Source organism: Tenrec ecaudatus, chromosome 4 (assembly GCF_050624435.1).
Source record: "Tenrec ecaudatus isolate mTenEca1 chromosome 4, mTenEca1.hap1, whole genome shotgun sequence".
Lineage (NCBI taxonomy): Eukaryota > Metazoa > Chordata > Mammalia > Afrosoricida > Tenrecidae > Tenrec > Tenrec ecaudatus.
Window position 1 is genome coordinate 185,408,336 of NC_134533.1, and position 24,592 is coordinate 185,432,927.

General features: G+C 51.6%; 1 protein-coding gene across 1 annotated transcript in view; it reads right to left on the reverse strand.

Moving 5' to 3' along the window:
• Window positions 1-24,592, reverse strand: part of RARB (retinoic acid receptor beta) — a 189,865-nt gene that overhangs the window by 22,487 nt on the left and 142,786 nt on the right. Inside the window, exon 4 of the mRNA XM_075547146.1 lies at window positions 2,725-2,885. Within this exon, the coding sequence (XP_075403261.1) occupies window positions 2,725-2,885 (161 nt within the window). The remainder of the gene's footprint in view (window positions 1-2,724; window positions 2,886-24,592) is intronic.

The window sequence follows — 24,592 nt, forward strand, 5'->3', positions numbered from 1 at the left end:
GTACCATGGGTGGCCCTGCTTGTATTTGCAATACCAGCGACACTGACAGCATCACAGCCACGTGTAAGCCACCAGACAGTACGGCAAACGGAAAGGCAGGGATTCATAAGAGCTGGGTTAGGGAATGCCTGTTATCCTGCCCAAGGAGCTTCCTTTGATCACTGGCTGAAAGACCTGGTGGCACAGTGGGTATTGTGCATGGCTGCTAACTGAAAGGTTGATAGTTCAACCCACGAGCTGCTTTGAGAGAGCGAAGCTGTGGTCGTCGGTGTCCACAAAGGTGACAGCCTGGGAAAGCCTGGGGGGGGGGCAGTTCCACTCCACGCTATAGGGTGGTAATGAGTGGAACTGACTTGATGGCGGTGGTACTACTAGTAGTCGGCTGTTGCCTCTGGGAATGTCAATGCTTGCATGCTCTGCGCATGCTCCAGTAGCAGGATAGAGTCCTCAGGCAGTCTCAGAGGCGGGCAGCATTCAGGGGCATGATGATCTGGTCAGAGCCCCGACAGTGACCTCTGCACCTCCAGAGAAGGCTAGGTATGCAGCCAGGCATCCTGGGAGCTGGTGGAATCAGATCGTGGGCAAACCAAGAATCTAAAAGAAGCTGCTCAAGTCTCGGCGGAAATGGAATGTAATGAAGACCCAGGTAAGGCTTTCCCAGAATCCCAAGAAGACCGTCCCGGCTTCTGCTACACAAGACTCCATCCATGGTCGCTGCTGTCAAGAGCGTGGCCCAGCGTCCACAGCATCGGGTGGGCACCCACTGGGAGCTCGAGAGAAAAGCAACCTAAGCACCAAGCCAGACCTGCTGAGTCGGGGCTGGGACTTTCATGTGACTTCCAGGTACGAGATTCCTCTGCCTTCAGGTGAGCTGGAATTTTCAGTGCATCAGACACCCTCTCCGCCTAATCCCAGTGCCAGCCCTTCTGTAGTTGGAGCCACCCAGCAGACAGGGCCCCCTGGCAGGGCCAAGCAGCAAGTTCCACTCGTCCCGCAGATACAACCACAGCACCAACAGCCGCCCATCTGACCCGGCGCATGGTAGTGACATCATTTCACATCGACCTGATAAAGTGTAGGGGTGGAGCCTAACCTTTCCATTAGGTCACAGCCTGATGATGCCTCCTGTGAGTGTGGCCGCCTCATGGGATCTTTCTCCTGGGAGGCAGGACGCACTCTCTGCTTCACTATTCTACTGAAGAACCGCACGCAGCTGGGGGAGCCACATGGAGACCCGCACCAGCACTGAGATGCTTCCACTGCCACTGATCCACAAGACTCTGCACCCGCCGACCTGTGATCTTGTTGTATTTCGCATCAGTGCATGAGTCTGAAGAAGGATTTTTGGACTAGAATTTATGGGCTAGCGTTAGACTTCTGGACTAGTATCAGATTTAGGGACTTGATCTGGACTGGGCTGGGATGTTTTCTCAAGATACAAGTGCTCTTTGATGTAAAGCTCTCTCTTACACATCTATGAGTGCATCTGTATTTGTTTGTCTAGTCAACAACACCCACACACGGCCTGTTCCCTGACTGCTACCCCAAAGGCCCTGCTGTCACTGCCTTTTTAACTCCGGCCTCACTGTTTTCAGCATCTTGCTCTTCAGTTCTGTCCCTTTTCTAGCTGGCAGTCACCAAATCAGCAGATGCTGCGGTACTTGGATTTTCTTTTGATGTTTTCTAGCTTCTTGGGTGAGCGACAAGGGCCATGTAAAGTGGCCAGAACAACCTTCTACTTCTACTTATCCATTCAACAAATATTATACACAGAGTATATGAGGAGGCTTCAGAGATCTATGGTAAGATGGCATGAAAAGAGCATGGCATTTTCCCATGAACTTTTTGAAACCTCGTGTGTGTGTGTGTGTGTGTGTGTGTGTGTGTGTGTGTAGCCCTGGTGGTGTGGTGACTGATATATTGACCTGCTAACCATAAGGTCAGCAGTTCGAATCCATCATCCACTGTATAGGAGAAAGATCAGGCTGGATGTCTGCTGTTGAGGGAGGCATGGTGGTGTAGCAGGTTATGCATTAGGCTGATAACAGCAAATCAGCAGTTCAAGACCACCAGCTAGTCCTTGTGAAAAAGATGAGGCTTTCTGCTCCCATCAAAATTTAGTCTGGGAAGTCCACAGGGAAGTTCACCTCAGTGGCAGTGTGATTTTTGGTTTGCACCTGTGAAGATTCAAAGTCTCAGGAACTCCAAGGGGGCAGGGCAGTTCTCTCCTATCCTATGGGGTCACTAAGGGTTGAAATGGACTCAATGGCAATGGGTTTTGTACACAGGTATGTAACTCCAAAGGCAAACTCACTGCCAGATAAAGGTTTACCTGTTGGTGCAAATGGTACGTGCTTGCATGCTAATCAAAGGCTGGCAGTTTGAATCCACCCCGTAGCTCCATAGGAGAAGGAGACAATTTTCTCCCTGAGAGATTATGGCCTACAAAACCCGCTGGGGACAGTTTGGTCACATCGAGTTATTGAGTGCAAAAGAGACATGACCCCAACAGCAGCGGTGTGTAAAATCACTTGTAAAAAGAAGGTTGCTCCTGATGTCCCCCCTCACACATCCTAGCCCAGCAACCACGTGTTCCCACTTCTTCACGGCTAACCTCAGCTCCAGCCACGCCAGAACCCCAGGCTAGCTGGGTGGCTGTGCAGGTGCGCATGCGTGCGTGTGCGTGCGCACGTGTGCTGTGCACGGGCTGGCAGCATCTCTTACCGTGGTGTACTTCCCCAGCTGGCAGAGCGAGGGGAAGGTTTCCTGGTGCGCTTTCCGGATGGTCTCTGTGAGATCGTCCAGCTCTGCTGTCATCTCGTAGCTTTCCGTGCATTCCGGCTTCGAAGGCTCCTTCTTCTTCTTGTTCCTGTCATTTCTGACAGCTGGAAATGAACAAAAATGCAAATCAGGGCTCACGGATGGTCGGCTCCACCTCCCACCACCACCTTGGAAGCGTTTACAACTTGGAACAGAAACAATGGAAGGGGTGACGCATCTCCTAGGAATACGGAGTTGGCAACCAGAGAAGCGGGGAGGGGAGCAAGACTGGCTGCTGCCGGTGCACCTGCCCGTCCATCCTCTAAGGTTTAGACCCCTTTTGGGGGCCAAATGACCCATTCACAGGGGTCGCCCGATTCATAACAGTAGCAAAATGACAGGGATGAAGTAACAACAAAAATAACGTTATGGTTGGGGGGTCACCACAAGATGAGGAACTGCATTAACAGGTCACGTCATTAGGAAGGGTGAGAACCATGTAGCAACGATGAAAAATACAACTTTCATCTAGTTCCTAAATGCTTCCCCCGCCCCCATTATCATGATCCCAATTCTACCTTGCAAGTCAAGTCTGGCTAGACCAGAGGATGTACACTGGTACAGATGGGAACTGGAAACACAGGGAATCCAGGGCGGATGATCCCCTCAGGACCAGTGGTGAGGGTGGTGATACTGGGTGGGTAGAGGGAGGGTGGGTTGCAAAGGGGAACAGATTACAAGGGTCTACATGTGACCCCCTCCCTGGGGGACGGACAACAGAAAAGTGGGTGAAGGGAGACGTCAGAAGGGGCACGATATGACAAAATAATAATTTATAAATTATCAAGCGTTCATGGGGCAGGGGGGGGATGAGCTGGTGCCAGAGGCTTAAGTGGAGAGCAAATGTTTTGAGAATGATGATGGCAATGAATGTACAAATGTGCTTTTACACAATTGATGTTTGTGTGGATTGTGATAAGAGTTGTATGAGCTCCTAATATAAAACAATTTTAAAAAAGGGTGAGAACCACTGGCTTAGAGTACTGGTTCCTGTTTAGACACCCCAACGTGGACTGGATTCCTGCCAGAGAAAAGCGCCCTACTCCCTACTTGTCGACGAGGGGCTGGGAGCAGACCAGGAACCCCCCCGGAGAATTAGGTCCCTGCACCAAGCCCTCCCGGCTGCACAACCAGGCATCCTTCACTACGCGCGCATGCGCCTGGCCCCCTCGGCTTCTCCGTTCTGCCTACAGGCAACGACACCTTAGAAGAACGCTATCGCAGGGGAATGGGCTCGCACTTTTGCTCTCATTTGTTATTTCTCAACGTGTCTGTATCGGCCGCAGTGTCCTCCGTGATGTGTAAAGTTATGAGAGATAACCCACACAGGGCCCAGAACACCCTTCACTCATCCATTAGTTCATTCATAACCACGTGACATCACGCCTTGTCCACCCAACCTGGCCCTTTGCTTGGACACCTCCCTGCCCCCCAAACTGAACACGGAGGTCCAGGCCCAGGGTCTGCCTGGTGCTGTGGAAGCCGAGCTTCTGCCCACGGCCACGCGGATGACTTCAACTGCGAGGGTAACTCCAAGCTCCACCTTCTAAGAAACTGAAGCCCAGCGAGGCAGACGGGTGCAACCAGACCACACCGATCGCCTCCTGGGACCCAGGATTGGCCAGCTGGGGCCCGGCCTGCCCGAGAGGCACCACCGAGGACTGAGAGTCTGAGCTGTAAAGTCACCCAGGGCACGGGGCGATCTGCTGCTCAGAGGATTTGGCCTGGGTTGGGTCAGCTCCCAGGGGCAGTTTGGGGACTGGCCATTCCCTGTGTGCTCACTGTGAGTACCCCAAGGCTTTGTTTGGGGTAGGAGTGAGGGCAGAGTAAAACTTGAGACAAAGTGACAGAGAAGGAAATAGCCAGAGAAGGAAGAGAGAGGGGCAGGGGCAGGGAATGAAGCACACACACCAGTGTCCACACGGGCCCACTGTGGAGGTGAACCAGAGAACTCACATATCTCGAATACCCTCAGAGAGAGACCGAGCTTTTTGTCCGCAGGATCTTACTCAATTCCCTTACAAGTTGCTGCTGTTTGGTGTCGAGCTACTCCCGTCTCAGCGGGACCCTAACTGACATCAGAATAAAACCCCGCCGACTCCTAAGCATGCTCACAATTGTCACGCCTGAGTCCCCTGTTGCAGCCTCTGTGGCAATCCCGGCATGGTGGCCCTTTCCAGAGACTGGTTTCTCTTGACAACACGTCCAACGTGAAGGAGAAGTCACGTCATTCTGGCTTCTAAGTATATTCCGACGGCACTGCTTGCAAGACAAACTTGCTCCTTCTCCTTGGCAGTCGAGGGTACCTTCAATGACAGGCCAGCTTTTGCCGGCGCGGGCAAGTGAAAATATCATGGCTTGGTCTCCAAAGTACCATTGGTTGTTTTAAAAAACACTTTAAAGAGAGCCTTTGCAGCATATCTGCCCACTGCCTTAGGCCATGTGTGGTCTCAGCTGCTGCTCCCATGGGCACTGCTTGTGGACCTCAATGACATGAAGTTCTCGGCACCTTCAATACTGTTTCTAAGGATCGGGAGGGTGGATCCCGGTCAAGTCCTGAGGTTTTCTGTGTTCATGATTTCTTCGTGTTGAAGGCTGTGGAGCCTCCGATCTTGAACATTTCTCGTTCTCCTCATGTCCATGCAGGTGGGCAGCTGCTTATCACAGGTGGTCAATGAGTCCTCCTCCAGCCGGACGCCGCCCTCTTCCCCATGTAGTCCAGCTGCTCGGATTATGTGCTCAGCGTACGGATTGTCAGGTAAATCATTCAAAATGCATTTGAAAGATGAAGAAACCGAACTTCCGTGAGTCTAGGGAACAATGTCCACATTCACTCAGCCAGTGTGCTCCCTTCTCCTTTGGACCCCCCCCCCCCCCCAGTCATTCTTGAGGAAGTGGACATCACTGAGCAGAACACCTTCCTGAAAGAGCATGTCTTTCCTCTGCGACTCTGAAATGACATGATCCTTCGGCTCAAACCATTTCAAGATCACCAGTGAGATGCTTCAGAAAAGACAGTTGGAGGTCAACTCTGCCTCAAAGGTGCAGACTGGCCCACCAGAGCCTCCCTAGCCAGGCCCTGGCCAGCAGGGTGTGCGATGCAGCGAGCTGTGAAGGGCAAGGCCAGAAGAGGAGAGAGAGTCAGGGAGGACGGAGCAGCACCTGGCAGCAGAGGCGGGGAGGCGGGCAGGTGGGCGTGGGCCTGGAGGCTGTGGACTGAGAGCTCAGCAAAGAGCCCCGCACTCTCTCGGCTCTAGGTAGCAGATCACCTCCTCTTGCCTCAGTCAGTCGTCCCTCTGCTTCAGCTCATGCAAAAGTTTAAGCAATAAAGAGCCTTCCAAAACAGTGTCCCCAGGAGAAAAAAAAAAAAAATCAAGGTGTCGTGGGATCCAGCAATCCTGCCCCCTTGGTTTATGTTCAAGAGAACTGAAACTAGAGATCCACAGAAAACCCTGTCCAGGAATGTTCATAGCAGCAGCGCACGTAAAAGACGCCCAAGTGCCCACCGACTGATGAATGGATAAAATAAAATGTGGTATGCCCACACAGTAAAATAGTATTCAGCCATAAACGTGCCTGCAGGGCCAATATATGCTACAATATAGATGAACAATGAAACGCCATGCTAAGCAAAAGAAGGCCATTGCAAAAGACCACATACTATACTATAATACATTTATATTACAATATAGTTGCATTACTGTAATAGAATACATTTCTATTACATGTCCAGACTATGCAAATCCACAGACAGAATGTAAATTAGTGGTGGCCAAGGGGTAAGATAAAGAGAAGGAATCGGGGTGACAGCTAGAGGGCATGAGGTGAGTGAAGTAGCGGTGCTGATTGTACAGCCTTCTGAATGTACCAGACTGCCAAACAAAAAGAAAAACACAAGAGGGAGGGAGGAAGAAAGAACGGACTCATAGTGGGCGCAGGACAGAGTAGCATGGCCCCAGAGGATTCTAAGACCCTCATCTCGTGGGAGCAGACTACCACATCCTCCACAGAGTGGCTGACGCGTTCAGCCTTTCAGTTCATCGCCAAGTGTTTAACTACGAACCTACCAGGGCTACGGAATCTACTAAAAACCACTTCGTGCCACGTATGCTCCAACTCAAGGGAACAGCAGCCGGCTGGTGCGCAGGCAGAGGCCCCGGGCAAGAAACGCTGGGAACTGCTGCTGTGACAAGACACAGAAGCCATGATGGTCCGTGTGAGCACTCAGGAACACAGCTGTACCCCGGATCTCCTCACGGGATGCTTACCAAGGGCCAGCCATTGCCGTATGCCACTTCAGCATCCCGGCTCATCGAATCCCACAGAAACCCGGGTAAAGTGAGCATCATAACCCTGCTGCAATACTCAGGACATCTGAAGTCCAAGACCAAACTGTTGAAAGTAGATTTTGGTAGAAATACAGAAAAGCAAAGCTGGACCACTAAACATAGAATCACCAGGCATGCTGGAAATCTGCGTTTGTGGGTTCAAAGGTGTCCAGCTGCACTGGCTCTCACCTGCCACTCCCCCCCCCCCCCCAGAAGACCAGGGCTCAGATGTCTATCTGGAAGGGAGAGAGGGAAGACCTCTCTGTGAGCTTCCAGCCACCATGGAGCATCTCAATCAAGCCACAAGAGTCAAGGTGAGCTAGGTGGGAAAGGGACCTACTGATGGACACCCAAGGGAGGCACCTAGCTGCGTGGTGCAGTGAAAGGGGCCGTCATTTGCAAAAGCCCAGCTTTGGAGCCAGAACACCATCTATGAGGTTTCAGGGTCAGATCGATAGCACTCTCAGCCGCTGACCTGCCTGAGGACACACTCCCTTCCAGCCCTCTCCTGCCCTCCTAGAGCCAAGTCCCACTGGCGGGCCTCTGTGAGGACAGGGCTGCTGGGAATTCTGGAAACTCCCCCGCAGTTACAAAAGGACACACTAAACACTCTGGTGCTAAAACCTCAATTACGTAAAGGTTCCTAAGTGGCTGGACAAATTGTCCAAACACGTGGCCTCGGCAGCTGCTGCGCCCAGTGGTTTGAATGGCTTGTGGAATGCAGACCTTGTTGGGCCAGGAGTGAGGCCGGCTGCCAAGGAGGGGCAGAGTAGAGAGGGAGCCGCATGGGGACTGGAGGGCCCTCTGAGGCCTCAGGACCAGCAGCTGCTGAGGGGAGTCCTGCGAGCAATGCTGCGGTGGGGAAGGGGCTCACCTCTTCTAGGCCACCAGTGGAGGGCAAGGAGGACGCCTGCAGACTGCACTGGGCGCCAGATCTAGAGGCAAGTGCCCATTCCATGGCTCACCCCCTGGTCCAACCCCAGAAGAGTGAGCTCACGGCAAGGCAGTTTTTTTCCTACACAGAGCGCCAGTGTGCTGCCCAGCAGGGTGTCCAGTGCGGGTGGGGCCCAGGGCAGGGAGGGGCCACTGATTTTATGTGTAGGACTCTACAGATGAAGGGGCCCAGGTGGTGCTGTGGGTTTGGTGTTGAGCTGCTAACCGCATGGTCGCTGGTTCGGATCCACCAGCCACCCGATACGGGGTCACTCTGTGTGGGAATCAATTTGATGGCGGTGGGTTTGGTGTGGGGTTATACAGGTTCATTTTTAAACAGGCAAGGGAACTTCAGGTCTTCACTAGGGAAACAGGAGGTCCTGAACTGGGACTGGAAACCAGTCCAGATGGCTTTAGTTAGGACTGGAAACAAGGGCAATGGCGGGTCCCACAGCATCCCCTGGGCTGTGACCCGAGTGGGAAAGAGGCAGCGGTGTCCCGTGTTGGCTTAGATGCCACTTTGAATGCATGTCACTCACCCATGCAGGCTCTGGGGACTGAGCGATTGGCGAGACTGGAGAGTGACGCCCATTCAAAGCAGCACAGGCAGCTGCCATTTTTGAGTGGGACCCAGCTGCCTCTTGCCTCTTACTGCCATCAAGTTCATTTGGACTCGCCGCGACGCGACAGGACAGAGTAGAACTGCCCGAGTTCCCAAGGCTGTAATTAATTTCTAACAGGGACAGAGAGCCTCATCTTTGTCTAGCGGAGCAGGTGGTGGTTTTGAACTGTGGCTCTTGCCATTCGCAGCACAACGTGTAACCCACCCGCTGCACCACGGAGGTGCTCGGCTCATTTCCTCCTCGGTCAAAATCCAGAGGGTAAGCAGCGGGGCTACTGGACGAGGCGCCTGCTGCGTTGTCCTGTCGGCCCTGCTTGGAAGCCCTGCCTCGGTTGGAGACCAAGGGCGGGGCGGGATCACTGGCGGGGTCTCAGGCTGGAAGTGGGGGAGGAGACCTGTCACGGAAAAGTGACGCTGTGGAGTAAGGTGGCGGTAGCGCTCGCCGACGACGTGCAGCCGTTCAACGCACATACTGAGCATCTGCTGGGAGTCATTTACTATGGGGGCGAAATGGGGAGCAACGAAGAGACAGTTCCAATCAGAACTTTCCCAGAGGGCTTTCCGGGCTGTAATGGTTATGGGAGGCGGGGCCTCTCCCTCTGCACAGCCCCTGGGGGTGTGTGTGTGGGGGGGTTGGCAGGCCCACCCCTGCGCACTGCTCCCCTGGGCCCCTCCCATGGACACAGAGTGACAGTGGCAGTGATGGTAGTAGGAAAGATAAGAAGGCTATTGGCATCATGACGACCATTGTCCTATGATGGATTCCAATGCTGCGCGTCTTAGCGTTAACTGCCTGGAAAGCAGTAGCTCCGGAGGGCTCTGTGGAGCTGTGTGGGGTGGCTGCTCACCAGAAGTTCAGTCGTTTGAAAGCATCGGAAGGAGGCAGCTGTGTACTCCTGTAAGGGGTGACAGTCTTGGAAGCCCACAGGGACAGTGCTGCTCTGTCCTGTAAGGTCGCTAGCAGTTGGAATCAGCTTGATGGCGTGATCTATATCTATATCCATATCTATATATATATAGATATATGCCATATCTTACTCGTCCCGGTTTTCCCTAGAGCTTCCAGCAGTACGCGGCCCACTGTGGGTGAGTGACAAGGGGGCTGGGCAAGTCAATGTGCAGAGTAGCCAGCAGATGAGGCCTGAATGGTGACACTGGGCCTCCCTCTCCTGCCAGAGGATGAAAGGTGTCATTAGCACCTCAGGTCTGCAGGGGACCTCTGGCTGCTCTCTCGCTCTCTGGAGCCTTCCCCTCATGACCACCGGGTTGATGAAGCTGGCAGGGCAGCTGAAGGGTCACAGATGTGATTTACGCCCCCGGGAGGGCCCAGCCCCATGTCTGCAAAGCGATGCTTGGACGCAACGCGCACTATGAAATATCAAGTATTCTCCTTGCGAGGGGCTAAGTGCTACAAATCAGATCCGGTGGCATAAAAGTAACGTATTTATGATCTACTATCATATTGCAAATGAAATGAATGTAATAAAAGTGTCACTTATACAAATACCTCTGATGTACGGATCTCGACCTATGAATATGAAAACAGACACCCAAGCACTTTTATTTAAATGTCTAATCATGGAAATAAATGAAGTCGTGTTCATTTTAATGTGTGCACTTGTGCATGTATCTGGAATATTGATTTCCATGCACACACAAGTTTAATACAGGAAACATGCCGAAGAGGTGAATTCTGCTTGGATTCTGCAAGAGACGGACCACTGCTTAACTAAAAATCCCTTCACGTAAAAAAGAAAACGCGCGCGCGCGCGCACACACAGTTGATACAGTTTGGGTCTGTAAAGTCCTTTCATCCTGTGCCTAGCACAGGAAGCATCCTGGGTCGTTTATTCTTGTTTGAACGTTAAAGTCTGCAACCCATTCACCAGGTCGCCTCTGCTCTGTGCTAACTGCAAGACTGGTTAGTGGGTCCCAGTGGGCCATCAGAGCTATCTGCCTGTCCTGCGGGAGGGCGAGCAACTCCCAGACTGCTCCACTTAAAAGGAAACCACCGAATATAGTTCAATTTTCCTTTAAAGATCATTCTTCTGAACCACGTGTGCAGGTTAACCACCCACAGATTAGATGGTTAACGACGAACGGAGACACACTTTGTTGGTCATTGGAGGAACTGGGGTGGGGCTCCGAGTAGTGGAGTCTCTAGGTAGTGTAAGTGGTTAGATATGCTCTGTGGATAACCAAGATGTTGGCAGGTTCAAGGTCACCCCAAAGTGCTTGCAAACACCAGTCATTGCCAACCCTGTGGCGCACTGTCAACTCAGGGACACACACACACTCACTGGGTTTTCTCCGCCATCGAGCATAGCAGGCCTCACTCAAGACTGGACTTCTCTTGGACGGTGGCGACCGTGTCTCTTCTCCTCACACAGGGCCGACCGCACAAGGGCCAGCTGCGTATGGAGACAGACAGGTGCCGGGGGAAGGAAGGGAGGATGCTAGTGAGGCGGCACCAGCTCAGCGTGCTCTGCATGGATGAGGCATATGCGTTTGGACAAGGGGGAGGGCACGGCACCCCTGTGTCTGGTGTACGAAGAAAGCATTCCGATGCCCAGGGCCTCCGTTCCTGGGCGTTGGAAATGGCCATTAAAATCGCATCTTCAGTGGACACTGGCTCCAGGTCGGCAGAATGACAAGGGTCAGAAAAGGTGACACGATGACCCCCCACACAACTGAGGATTGTGAGGGACAGCCTGGAACTCACAGTGCCAAGAGTCCAGGCTGTGAAGGCCCTTCCAGGGTATGAAGTATGCGCGCCTTGGAGGAAATAGTCTCGATGTAGTGTTCCAAGAGCTTAAACTCTCCCTGGGTGTTGCAAATGTCCTGTGGTGACTATTAGACATGGTTCTAGCCCACACACGTATGGAAGAAAGGTCTGGAGTTCTGTTTCCATCAAGCTTACAGCCAAGAAAACCCCACTGAACTCAGATCTACTCTGCAACGCTTAAGTCTTAATGGGCTTGACCAGCCATGGGTTTTAAAAATAACATATGTATATTTTTTAACCAGCCTAGTTGAGGTTCTTAAAAGCCATTCAGGGCTCTCTGTACAGAGTCAGAATGTATGGAGGCTGAGTGCTTCCCTCTCTCGTGAAGGGGAGCACCCCACTAATGACACTCTGGAAGCCGGCCTCTTCCACACACACTCCGCTCAAGGGTGGCTTCAGAGCAGGTTTCCACCCTGCTGACAGTGGACAATGAGCCCTTTGTCTGCAAGGCTGTCTGCTTCTCTCTGCCTCTGGGCTGTGTGGGTGCTCTGCTGTGACACCTCCATTGTTGGAAAGCCCTGCAGGGCAGCCATCCTTGCAAGGCCAGGGATTTGGAGTCTTCAGGCTCTGTTTATTTGACAAATCTCTTTCGTTGGACCAGTGCCTTGGGTGAAGTGTAGTGAATATCATCCGGCTCAGAGAGCAAATAAAACATTCCCCGCCTGGTGTGTAAGGCAGACGGGCTACTGAGGCAATCCACACTGCCCCCAGGATGTGCTCCTGTCTCTTCAGAGCTGCCAGCTTCAGGGTAAACTCACACACCTACTGTATGACGCACTAGCTTGCTTAAAAAAACCCTTTTATAAGAGTTCAGTATCGACTGTTACATAATCTTGTGTGTGTATGTGTAAATTCTTTGTTGTTGTTGTTGTTGACATTTGCTCTCCTAAAGCCCAATTTGCTTTTCACCCCTCCTGTCTTCTAACCTCCATTAATTATCAGGAAACAGGCTGAGATGCTCCGTGACAACTTCCATGTATTTTCCGCATATTTATTTTTAAAGAAAAATGAGGTACTTTTCTCAGGCCATCAGGAACCCATCTGGGCTGCTAACTGCAGGGTCAGCAGTTCCAATCCAGCTGTTCCTCCAGAGAAAGATGAGGCTTCCTGCTCCCCTGAAGAGCTAGAGGCTGGAAAACCACAGGGGCAAGGTCTGCCTTGACCTACCGAGTCGCTGTGAGTCCGAATCTATTCAGCGATAGTGAATTTGGTTTGGTTTTTCTCAGGTTGAGCAAGGTTCTGAGAAAAAAGTCCCAGTGATTCCCTTGGGGAAGGATGGCCCCTGTGCCCCGTGCAGAACTGAGCGCGGAAAGGCCTGGCGAGCTAGAGATGGGGAGACATTGGTGGGATGAGTGGACTGCAACATGGCCCTCCTCCATGAGTGCTTCCTATAGCCAGGTCCCTGGCATTGCGACCTAACTAAGAACTTCCTATAGCCAGGTCCCCGGCATTGCGACCCGGCGGTGCCTCTAATTAAGACTGGCCTGGCCCGGTGAGTCCCATTAGTCAGAATTCTATAGTAGGACTCTGCTCCTTGAGTCTAGAGTTCACAGGGTCTGCCACACTTGTGCTTGCTCCCCTGGAATCATACCGGAGTCATGTGAACAAGAGCACGAGATTGGGACGAGCAGAAGGCAGTTGCCCAAGGCCAGCCGACAGCCAGTCTACCTCTAACCCCGGCAGACAGCTCAGGCCAGTTTAGCGGGGTTGCCTACCCCAGTGGAGGCTAACCACGCCCTCGGGATGGAGCCCACACAGTTGATGACAGTCCACAGGGCATGCTCACCGTGTTAGGCTGCCGAGTCTTGGCCTGAATTGTGACATGGGGCACGTGAACTGGTACAGTCTATGTATACCAGTGTTTCCCGAAGTGGGCAAAGCCAGCCACTGGAACGCGCAGGACTGCCAAAGCAGACACCTACACCCTTCCAGATGGGCGAGACCTGTTCCCGTGACTGTAACTCACTCTGTGAGTAGGAAGCCCGTCCTTCTCCCGGGGAACGGCTAGGGGTTTTAAACTGACCACTTTGGGGTCAGCAGCCCGACTTGTAACCACTATGCCACCAGGGCTCCTGGGATCATGGGATCATGGGCTAGAGCACAAAAGTGATTTCTTCATTGCTAGCGGGGGTGGGGTGGTGACGACTCTTTTTTTTTTTTCCTTGAAAAGGGAGAGGTCAGTCAAGTACGCTTGGGAACCTGTGATCAAGAGTGGGGTTGGATGAAAGTACCACCTGTTCCTTTGTCTTATATGTGGATCAACAGGTGTCTTTCTTCAGTAGCAAAGCCAAGCAGCCAGCCAGAAAGACAGACAGGAAGGAAGGAAGAAAGAAAAGAAAACTATTTGCCATTTCTTCAACTGAAGGGTCACCACCCTGGCCACACCTGTTGTAACACTGGAAACGCAGGAGTGGCCTGCCAGCGGCTTTAACATGAATGGTCCACTGTGCCAACGGTCAAAGGCCTGCCATTCTGTTCTGTCATTTACTAACTGCATCTGCCGGCCCTGTCTGTTCCCTCGTCTGAAAGTTGGGACCTGCATTCCTATCCATCACAACAGGATTCTCATATCTGCTTCAATACTCCAAGGACCGACAGACCCAAACAGTGCCTGCTCCTCATCCAACAAACATCACGGGAGTCTCGCAGCTTCTGAAGACCCCTGAGTCAGATCAAGAACAGTCCCTCCCTCAACAATTCCAACCCACCTAACTGAAGGTTTGGCACACATGGGGTGCACTGGAATGTAAAGTGTTAGCAACCGTGGAGAAAGCTGGAGGGAGGGAGAAAAGAAGAGGAGGGAAGAGGAGGAAGAGAAACGGGTGCGGGAGGGAGGAGAAAGTCAAAACCTAGATCCAGGAGAGTCTAAGTCTCCAGGTGTGGGTCATGTAATCAGAGCGTAAGGGGCCACGGATGTGGGGGGGTGAACCGCACCCACAGTTTCAAAGCTTCTAATGGGCCCATCTTAAGAATAGGAGCGCTTTCATCTGAAGGCGTCTTGGTAAACCAGTGTGATCCCCTTAACCTCCTAGGGCTTTAGCTTATTCAGATCTTGCTTCACGCACTTAAAGAGTGTCTGCCTCAGCCACCCATTGGTCAGCATGGTGCCCAGAGACACACAGAGAGCACTTGTGAGTTTGCCAAAGACCCCATTTAAGAGGGTGGTGCACACAAGTTCCTGGCTATCTTCAAATAAACTTTATAAATCTGACTCCTTAGAAATACAGTCCACGTGAACGTATGGATTTATATTACGTATTTGGATTAGTTGCCAAGACGTTCCCGTTATGGAATTTTAAATGGCTCATGCCAGCCGGCACACCCCGGGATGTCCTTATTGGGGTCCTTGAGGCATCGGCCAAGCCTTGAGAACCATCAAAGTACATGTGAAGCTGGTTCCTCGAGCTTTTGTTTTAATCGTTCTATTCATATTAATTTTTGGGGAGTTGGCAGCCCATGTAGGAAATATATAACAGCTCATTATTGATATGATTAGTCAACTAACCAGCTCCTCCTTTCCTAATCATTCTGGATAAACCTAAATGTGCTGTTAGTGTTTTTGAAGGTTAGCTTAACTCTCAAGGTATTACAGAAGGAGTACTTCCAATAGGTGGGAGGTGACGACAGAAGACTTATTTTTAAAACTGCGAGCTTATTTTTATCCATCCGTCTGTCCATCTATTTATCTAGTCCATCTGTCCAGCAACTCTTCTCTCCAACCATTCTGTCCATCCATCTGTCACATGTCCACCTGTTCGTTTCATACATTCGGCCGTCCATCTGTTCATACATCCACATATCTAGCTATCCGTCTGTCCATCCTTAGCTCCCCAATTTACTCATCCACCCGTTCATCCATATGTCTACGCCTTCATCAATTCACATCTCCACGATTTCATACAATCCTCGTTCCTCTGGATATTCATCCACCCATCTCTCTGAATGTCCATCGTGTCATCCGTCTGCCTGTCCATCCATGTATTTATTTCTCCATATAGCCACACAGTTCTTGAGTATCTGACACTACGCCTGGTGCTGGGTTAGATCTAAAGGAGCAAAAGTGAGAGGCTCTTGTTTCCAGAGACTCACATTCTACTAAAAGAAACCGTAATCTAACAATAGCTACCACGCAGTGAGCTACACACATGCCAGGCAGGAGCTACCGGTTCCTGGATTCAGGCGAGAGGGATACAAAATCAACTCAAAGGCAGTCAGTGCAGTCGAGGAGAGGGTGGCGAGATGGCTCTTAGTCTCGTCGGTCAGGTAGTTGATGGCTGAATCTGTGGGCGTCAAAGCACCCTAGGAGAGACGCCCATTCCTGGCTCCTTAAGCTTGCCAGTCTTAGTCTTTCAGGTGTCCTCAGTGCTTAGCACAGTATCTGCTCCAAAATGGTTCTGAAATGTTTGTGACATGAATGGGGCTTTGCAACAGCACGGCATGTGTTAGATGTTAGCTTTGGGGTGGTCCTAAGAAAACGAAGTCGCTGTCATCCAGTCCATTCTGACGTGCAGCGAGCATAGGGAGCAGAGCGGAGCAAACCCTGTGGGTTTCTGACACTGTAACGGTGGCAGGAGTGGGGGTAGAAAGGCTCATCTTTCTCCCTTGGAGGGGCTGGTGGTTTTGAACTGCTGACCTTGTGGTTTTGCAGCCCAGCCCATTAAATGATGGCCCTTATTTGGAAGGCAGACAGGGAAGGGAAGGGAAGTCCATTCTGGATGTGAGATGTAGGAGAAACGAATGCATCCTGGCTGAAGGAGCACGGCGTGGCTTGTGCAAGAAGAGGAGAAGATGAGAGGGGGATGGTAGAAGAACAGAGACATAGGTCTACAAAGGAGTGGGGTGAATCACCAGGAGACACTCTAGGGAGACATCTCCTGTACTTGATAATGGGCTGAGTATGGGAATGGTAAAGGTGGTGGAGGAGATTTTAAGCCCACGCAGATGAGAGAAGAAAATCTGGTATCTGGCAAGAAAACCACCAGCCAATTTGAGGAAAGGTGAGTCACACATCCAGGTGGCCATTCCAGAAGTCTACCGGAGAACTGGCACTGTGGATTTGGTGAGAGGGGTTCAGAAGCTCAACGTTTCCAAGGCAAACCTTTAGAGGGGGCTGTGGAAGCCACGAAAGAGAGGGGCGTTCAGCCTACAGAGAGAGATGGGAAACTGAAAAAAGAGACTCAAGAGGTGATCCTTGGGAATTGCCTGTAGTTGACAAGGATAGGGTAGGGGACACCGAGAAGGAGGCAGATGGATTATGGGTAGGGAAGCTGAGATAATCAGGAACTACGGAAGCCAGAGGAGAAAATTTTAAGATGACAAGGCCTGGCCAAGGGTCCTCGTCAGCCAGCAGTCAGGGGGAATGAAGAGGGAGCGCCGTTCCCAGCTTTGGCCCTGGAGACAGTGGCCACTTTCAAGTGAGTATTTATCGCAGAGCCTTGAGGACGGGGCCAGATAAAGCAGGAGGAAGGTTAAGAGGAGGCCAGAGGACACCCTTCAAAAACCAATCTAGAAGATAAACTTGGGGCCAAGCACTTGAAACATGGTTTTCTATAATCAAACCTGTGAGAGAGGTCAGGACAGCCGCCGTGTTTACAAACGCAGGGGAGCTGTCTGAAGTGCCCAGCGGATCTGGAGCCGCTCTCTGTGGAAGCCTTGCTGGGGTGGGGGTCCCACAGCGCGGTGAGACCTTGGGGGACATGTGCATGTAAGAACTGTGATGCAGGAGGCGCCGCAGGAGATAGCCAGAGCAGCAGCCTGGAAGATGGGCGTGCTTAGGGGCAGGCCACTGAGCTAGTGTGAAGGGCTGGAAAGCATCAGCAGGGGGCTTTCAAACTCTTCAAGGGCTAGGGCTGGGGCGCCTTCTGGCCACACCATCCGGGACGCTGCTAAGACTTGTCTTTGGAGCTCAGGGCGTGAGCGGATCGGGGTTGCCATCTAGAAGGGGGCCAAGAAGTGGTTGGGGTGAAGGGATGCTTGAGCTGCGTGCCAGAAGAGGATGGATACCTGACCTAGGCAGTGAATGTGGGGAGGGGGCAGGGCAGTGTTCCCGATTTCCAGCCTGGATAATGGTGGGCAGGATGTTTAACATTCTTGGTGCCTGCAGGCCATCTTGTTAAGCTGTTGGAGTTAGTAGTCAGCCTTCTGGATCTCAGGCTCTCGGGCAAAGCGACTGGCTGGAGACAGAGCCCTGACAACAGGGCCAACTGTAGCCACTCACAGCACGCTTCAGGCTTGGTTTCTGACGGCTCTGGGTTCCCAGGCCGTGGCTTTATTCAGTGTAAGACCGTCTCTGGAGTTTGGGATCTGACGGTTAGGCACCAGTTCACTTAGGGGGGGAGTTGAATGACCCTTCACAGGGGTTATCCGATTCATAACAGTAGCAAAATGACAGTTATGAAGTAGCAACGAAAATAATTTTTAGGGCTGGGGGGGGGTCACTACAACATGAGGAACCGGATGAAAGGGTCGCGGCATTAGGAAGGTTGAGAACCACTATCTTAGAGAATCGCCAGGCTGCCATTGTAGGTCAGACACTGTAGATCTAGACACTGGCGGAGGTGGGGTGGGGTGGGGGTGGGGTGCAACAGGACATTAGAAAACCCCTGCTCACCTTCATGGAATTCTGACTTGTGTCTAGGGTGGGGGCTGCAATTCCACGTGCTAACCAAGCACCCAGGAGGGGCCCCTCTTTCAAGTATACTGCCAAGTCTCCCAACGAGCTCACTGGTGCAAGAAATAGCCCTATGCCAATTTTCCGGATGGATCTGTCCCATCTGTTGGACTCTCGTGGACATTAGGAATGGTCTGCAAGGATCACTACAAGAAAATAGAGACTCCTCTCCATCCCTGGTGTGGAAATACAAAGATGGGAAATGTTCTATAGCCATTTGAAAATCGGAACTAAAACTCTTCCACCGTGCCTCACCTACTAAGATGGCTGTGATAGGTTTTTAAATTAAAATATCTTCTTTTTGGTGTGTGTGTGGGAGCTCTTACAGCTCTTTAACAATCCATACATCAATTGTAGTGAGAAATTTTGTACATATGCTGCCATCATTTTCTAAATATTTACATTCTATTGAGACCTTAGGATCAGCTCCTCTTCCCACCCCTCATGAACCCTTGATAGATTATAAATTATTATTTTCATATCTTACACCAACTACTGTCTCCTTTCCCCCATGGTTTCTGTTGTTCATCCCCCCCAGGTGGGCGGGGGAGCAGGTGTTTATGTGTCAGTCATTGCGATTGGTTCTCTCGTCCATTTTTTGGTTTTGTTTTAAAGAAAGAAATAAAAGGAAAATCCATGCATGTTATTGACGATGTAGAGAAACTGGAACCCTTGCCCAGTGCTGGTGAGATTGTAAGCCGGTCCAGACATTGTGGAAACCTTACAGCGTTAACCACAGAGCAAGCATACGAGCAGCAGTTCCACTCAGGTTTATACCCCAAAGAACGGAGAGCAGTAATCCAACCAGGTATTTATAGCCCGATGTTCACTGAAAACACCATTCATAGTCACTGCCACGAGGAAACAACCGAAACAGACAAATGGATCACTAGATCAATGGATAAATAAAACACAATACAATGGACTCTTTCTCATCCTTGAATGAACATTAAAGTCCTATGACAGGAGGGTGAGCCGTGAAAACACTATCAGAAAGGGCAAATACTGATTGTCCCACTTACATGAAATGTCTACGAGGAAAAGTGTTCAGACATCGGAGTTTACTGGAGGTGGCCCAGGACAGGTGGGTGGGAAGAAGGGGAAAGCGGGGAATATTGCTTAGGGGACAGGACGCTTCTTTGAAGAGTGATGGGGTATGGAGATTGACGGTGGCCAAACAGCATGAGGGAGAAAGATGGGCGTTCCATTCTCATGGACAGTGACGTCTAGGAAACTCATGGGGCAGTTCTACCCTGTCCTACATGGTCACTATGAGTCAGCATTGACTCGATGGCAGTGAGTGAAGCAATATGACAAACTTCATGTCACCGAATGTGCACGTGAAAAATATTGCAATGACAAATGTTTTAAGACATGTACATCTATTGCAAGAAAATTCTTCCACGGCTACAGACCTATTTTTCTAATGGGGATTGTGGTGTGTGACTTGGATTTGTTACACATCTCCCTTAGCTGTATGCCCAGTTTGGTGTTAACCAGAAATATCACCACCATCATCCACCTCATTCTTTCCTGGGGGTAGGGACAGGGGGAAGGACTGTCATCTCTGTGCTAACTTCTTAACATCTATTGGCTCCTTCAACCTCATAGTAGCCCTAGGCCAGGGGTCCTCAAACTATTTAAACGGGTGGCCAGTTCACTGTCCCTCAGACCCCTTGGAAGGCCGGGCTATAGTTTTTAAAAAAAAAAACTATGAACAAATTCCTATGCACACTGCACATATCTTACTTTGAAGTAAAAAAACAAAAGGGGGAAAAAACCCTCAGCGGGCCAGATAAATGTCCTTGGCGGGCCGCATGTGGCCCGTGGGCCGCCTAGTTTGAAGACCTCTGGGTGGTCGACCTATGTACTGCTGCTCCACATTTCATATGAGGAACCCAAGGCTCAGGGAGATGAGGGATACTCAACTAACTGCCATCGAGTCAGTTGTAACTTACGGGGCCCCCACTGGGCAGGGCAGAACTGGCCCTGTGGGCTTGGAGACTGTCACTCTTTACTGGAGCAGAAAGCCCCATCTGTTTCCCGAGGTGTGCTTGGTGGTTTCGAACTGCAGACCTTATGAAATGCAGCCCAACTCCTTACCAAGACGTCCCCTGGGCTCGCAGGTGAAAGAGACGGAAGCCAAACTGCAGTAAGCGTTTGCAGTTGTTGGGCGCCATCAAGTCGAGCTTCATTTCAGAGGGGCCCCAAGTGATGGCGTAGATTGCCCCAGGGGGTTTCTTGGCTACAGTCTTTATGGGAGCGGATGACCCACAGACCACTGGGTGGGTTCGGACCACCCACCTGTCAGGTAAGCAGCCAATGGCGTCACCACTGCACCAACAGGGCTCCTTACTGATGAATCACAGGACCCGAATTCGACCAGTTCCAGCTCATTCCATGACCATAATAACCCGTAAAACTCCATGTTTTGGAAAGCGATGAGCAGGAATGACAAGAAAGTACGCAAGACTAGAAGTAAGGCATTTTTCAACTTGGCTTTGGCGACTCTGAATGCCATCGAGAAGTCACTCTCGGGCCACACACGGTACTAAGAGAACATGTTAAAACTGAAACAGCAGACACAGCCCCAGCCCTACGTCCATCTCGGCCTGCAGAGCTGTTGGCCAGAACCGCAGCCCAGTTCGCCTTCCCTGGAGCGAGCACCCCAGCTTCTCACCGTAAATAGATCACCCTGACGGGCCCTCCTGGGGAAGATTGCCGAGGCCTCCTAGTTTCACAAAGCACCCCTCTTTCTGGCCCACAGAACTTGAATTCTCAGGGAGTTATTTCTCCGGAGGGCCATTTGGAAAAGAAACAGCGTCATCTTCACCACCTCTCCAGGGCTCCCAGCCACGTCCCTGGACGGTTGACATTCACGGCGAGCCATGTTGCCATTCCTGGGAAAGCTTGGGCTATGGAGTCCAACCGCACACAACAAAACGGAGAGGTCCAAGGAATAACACACGTCGCGTTCTTGCCGGAGCTGCACGATTCACTTCCCTCTGCCCTTCCGGTGCCCCGTCTCCGACACCCCCAGCCACACAGAGCACAACCTTTTTCTTTTTCCTACTAATCAGAAGACATCCTGGGAAGCCTTCTGAGGTACAGCTACCCTCAGGGCTTCGGGGAGAGAGGAAAGCAGAGCCCAGGGCAGAAAGCGTGGAAAACTAATTCCTCAATGCATCTATCGAAGGATGACCACTAGTCCGGGGGTGGGAGATCGGCAGAGACCCGAACCTGGGAAGACAGCTCACATCGTAGGAACCAACCAACCCATCGTGGGCTGGATACTGCCCATCCTCGACGTGACCACTGTTACCGAGATCCCACTCCATTCCAGACTCCGTTCCAGGCACTGGAGTTCACAGGGTCCCCGGACACTGGGGCTTGATGCTCTCCCTGTGGACGGCAGACAGCACAGCGTCGCGTGTGTGGTGTGCAAACCCAGTGCCAGGTGGCCTGAGGGAACACACTGAAGGGAGGGAAGGGAGTGGGGGGCAACAGGGGTGTTTCTCTGTACAGGGTGGGCAGGGAAGGCCATCCCGGTGAGATGACTGCACTGGACGGCCATGCGGAAAAGGAACGAGTGTCCAGCTCTCTGGGGTAATCAAGCCTGGCCTTAATGGGATGGAAAGAGCTTCACTGAGATGTAGGACGAAGAATCTATGCCCAAAGGGACTCGGCCACTCATTAAATCACCCCCTCAAGCATGGTCAGGAGCCGACTCTGTGCCTGACATGGCGACCGCTGCTGGAGCTGTAACCATAGGTGACACAGATGGGCTACCTCGTGACGTCGCGGTCCAGACCCAACCTCCCATCCAGTGCTGACCAGTCAGTGGAGACTCATATGACCCCTGGAGGAAAGGGGCGAACCGCTCCTTGGGGTTCTCAAGACAACCTTTCTGGCCTCGTCTTACATCCATGGAGTGACCCTGCTGGAGCAGGCCACCACTCAACCCGAAACCCCACGTTTCAGACCAGGGGTTGGCTGGTTTTTCCTACAAAGGATCACATGGGTGTTTCAGGTTTCGAAGACCTTTGTAGCCCCCACAGTCACGGCACCATGGAATCAGTCCTATACGTACATAATGGAAACACAGGGCCGTGTTTCAATCACACTTTATTTCCCAACGCCATGCTGAGGACGGGATTTAGTCCATGGGCTAGTGTTTGCTGGCTTGCTGTTTAAAAACAAAAATGTCCTTGTTGTTAGGAAGATATGTGTACAACAACAAAATTTACGGCAGGAAGTAAATTTAAATAAAAAGCAAACAATACCCACTTGCCGGCATTTTGTTGATTTTTTTTTAATTGTGATCAGGCAATACAGTAGACAACAGGTAACTCGGAGGGACCCTCACAGGTAACTCGGAGCTTAAGTCACGTGGAGATGGAGGGGAGCAGGGCAAAGGCTTTGGCCATTCTCAAAAGCAGAATCGTCCCTCTGCCCCACCTCTCATTCTGTGAGGAGCGTCAAAGGGTGCACCTGGACACAGGGTCAGAGGAGCCAACCCCTGCCAGGATGGCTCCTGTCCCCAGAACAGTCAGAGTCTAGACAGGATACAGAGTCTACAGGTAGGGTAGTTCTCGCTCACGTACCCAGATCTGCACAGGGAATCATGCAAAAGTTGGCATCTCCCTAGCTTAAAATTTTTACACATGTGAACACTGTGTCATGAACTTGAACAGACACCCCGAGCTCATTACGGTTGGCATACCTTCCTCTGTCGCTTTAAAGCTTCAAGACACCAAAGCACACCTTCAAGAATACGCCATTTGTCTTTCATGTTCTGACAACAGGAATAGGCATTGATTTAAATGGCTAGACTATGGGAGATATGAGACATAACTAACGCAGGGAGAAACGGAAAAAAAATCAGCCCCCGTTCACTGAGCTCACTGATACACAGCTTCACTGGTCTCTGTTGGCCAACCTGGTTTCCTCTCCATTCCCCCCACCCACCAAGATTATATTGAAGCAAGCACTGGACACTGAAGGTTTTCATCATTCAGAAATATTCCAAACCTGGCATGCAGTTTGAGCACACCCTCGCATCATTTGAGAGAGGTTGAGTTGGTAACTTTCATGTAGATTTGAGGCTGGAGAGAAGTCAACACCGAGAACTGACTTTTTTAATACACCGAGAGGAAAATCCAGCCTGAAAGAAGATGGTGTGGGCTGACAGAGCCATCCAGCTGCTCTAATCTACTGCATGGTGATGTCCCTCCTTTTCCTCAACCACCAAGTCAGCCTGGACAGGAGCCAGCGGCTGCTCTGACCTCCACCTCTCCCAGCCATTCTCATGATCCCAAGAACCACAGGGCCTAACTTGGCTCCGTAAAGGACTGCTGGAATCTAAAATAATATATGCTTTTCATCAATTCTACTGGACTCTCCTCTGCTCAGCGTGTCCCTATTGACCCCATCATCTTTGACCAAATTCAGGAAAGTATGCCAGGGCCGGCCAGCTCCAACAAGGGCCGTTCTCCATCACACAGACGGTCTTTGCTGCCATTCGCTGCAGCTGGAGGCGCCTGCGACCAACTCTGATTCGGGGTTCCCCAATCTCTCGCACGTCTACATTCACCACAGGGACGTCGGGGCTTTATGGGACCCTTTCAGGGCCTGCCCTGACTTTTAAACTAAGACTGCCTCCAGTAACTTTCCAGAAGAGGAAGACTGGTGGGCATGCCTGGGGTGGCCCTCTCTGGGAGCTACTGCTGACTCCGATTCATAAAGAAGGGAAAAGATGGAAGGCTGGGCACACTCCAAGGGGTACCTGCGAGAGGCCTCGGGGAGTGTGCTAGCCTTCTCCCTCTGCATGTGCCATTGAGATCTGTGCCCGCGGCTTTCAGTAGGATGTCCTAAATCCAGGGCTTGGAAAACTACGACGCTCACCTCGGTCCAGACCTTCCTTCCCCCTATCACACGTGCGCATCCACCTGCCCCGAAGAAGGTCCTCAGCTCTTCCCACGGGGCTCCCTCTGAAAGGAACCTGTCACTCAGGAGGGAGGGGGCAGCGGTAAGGGAGGGGAAAAACGAGTAGCTGATACCAAGGGCTCAAGTAGAAGGCAAATGTTTTGAGGAGGAGGAGGGAAACAAATGCACAAAAGTGCTTGACCCAAAGGATGGATGGATGGATAGTGATAAGAGTTGTACGAGCCGCCAATAAAAGAATTTACTTATTTAAAATAAATAAAAGGAAGCGATCGCCTCTCCTACCTCTGACCTTGCTCTGCCCCCTGCTCTCCTGCCTCAGGAGCTGGTGCAACTATTCAGCCACCGGCCCCGCTGCAGCGCCCCCTCTCGCTTCCTTATCCACGGCTGGCTGAGTCTACCTATGATGTCTCAAGTCAGTCCCCTTGTGAACTCACTCATTGAGTGGATGCCAACCCATAGTGACCCTTTAAGAACCTGGCCATGATTAC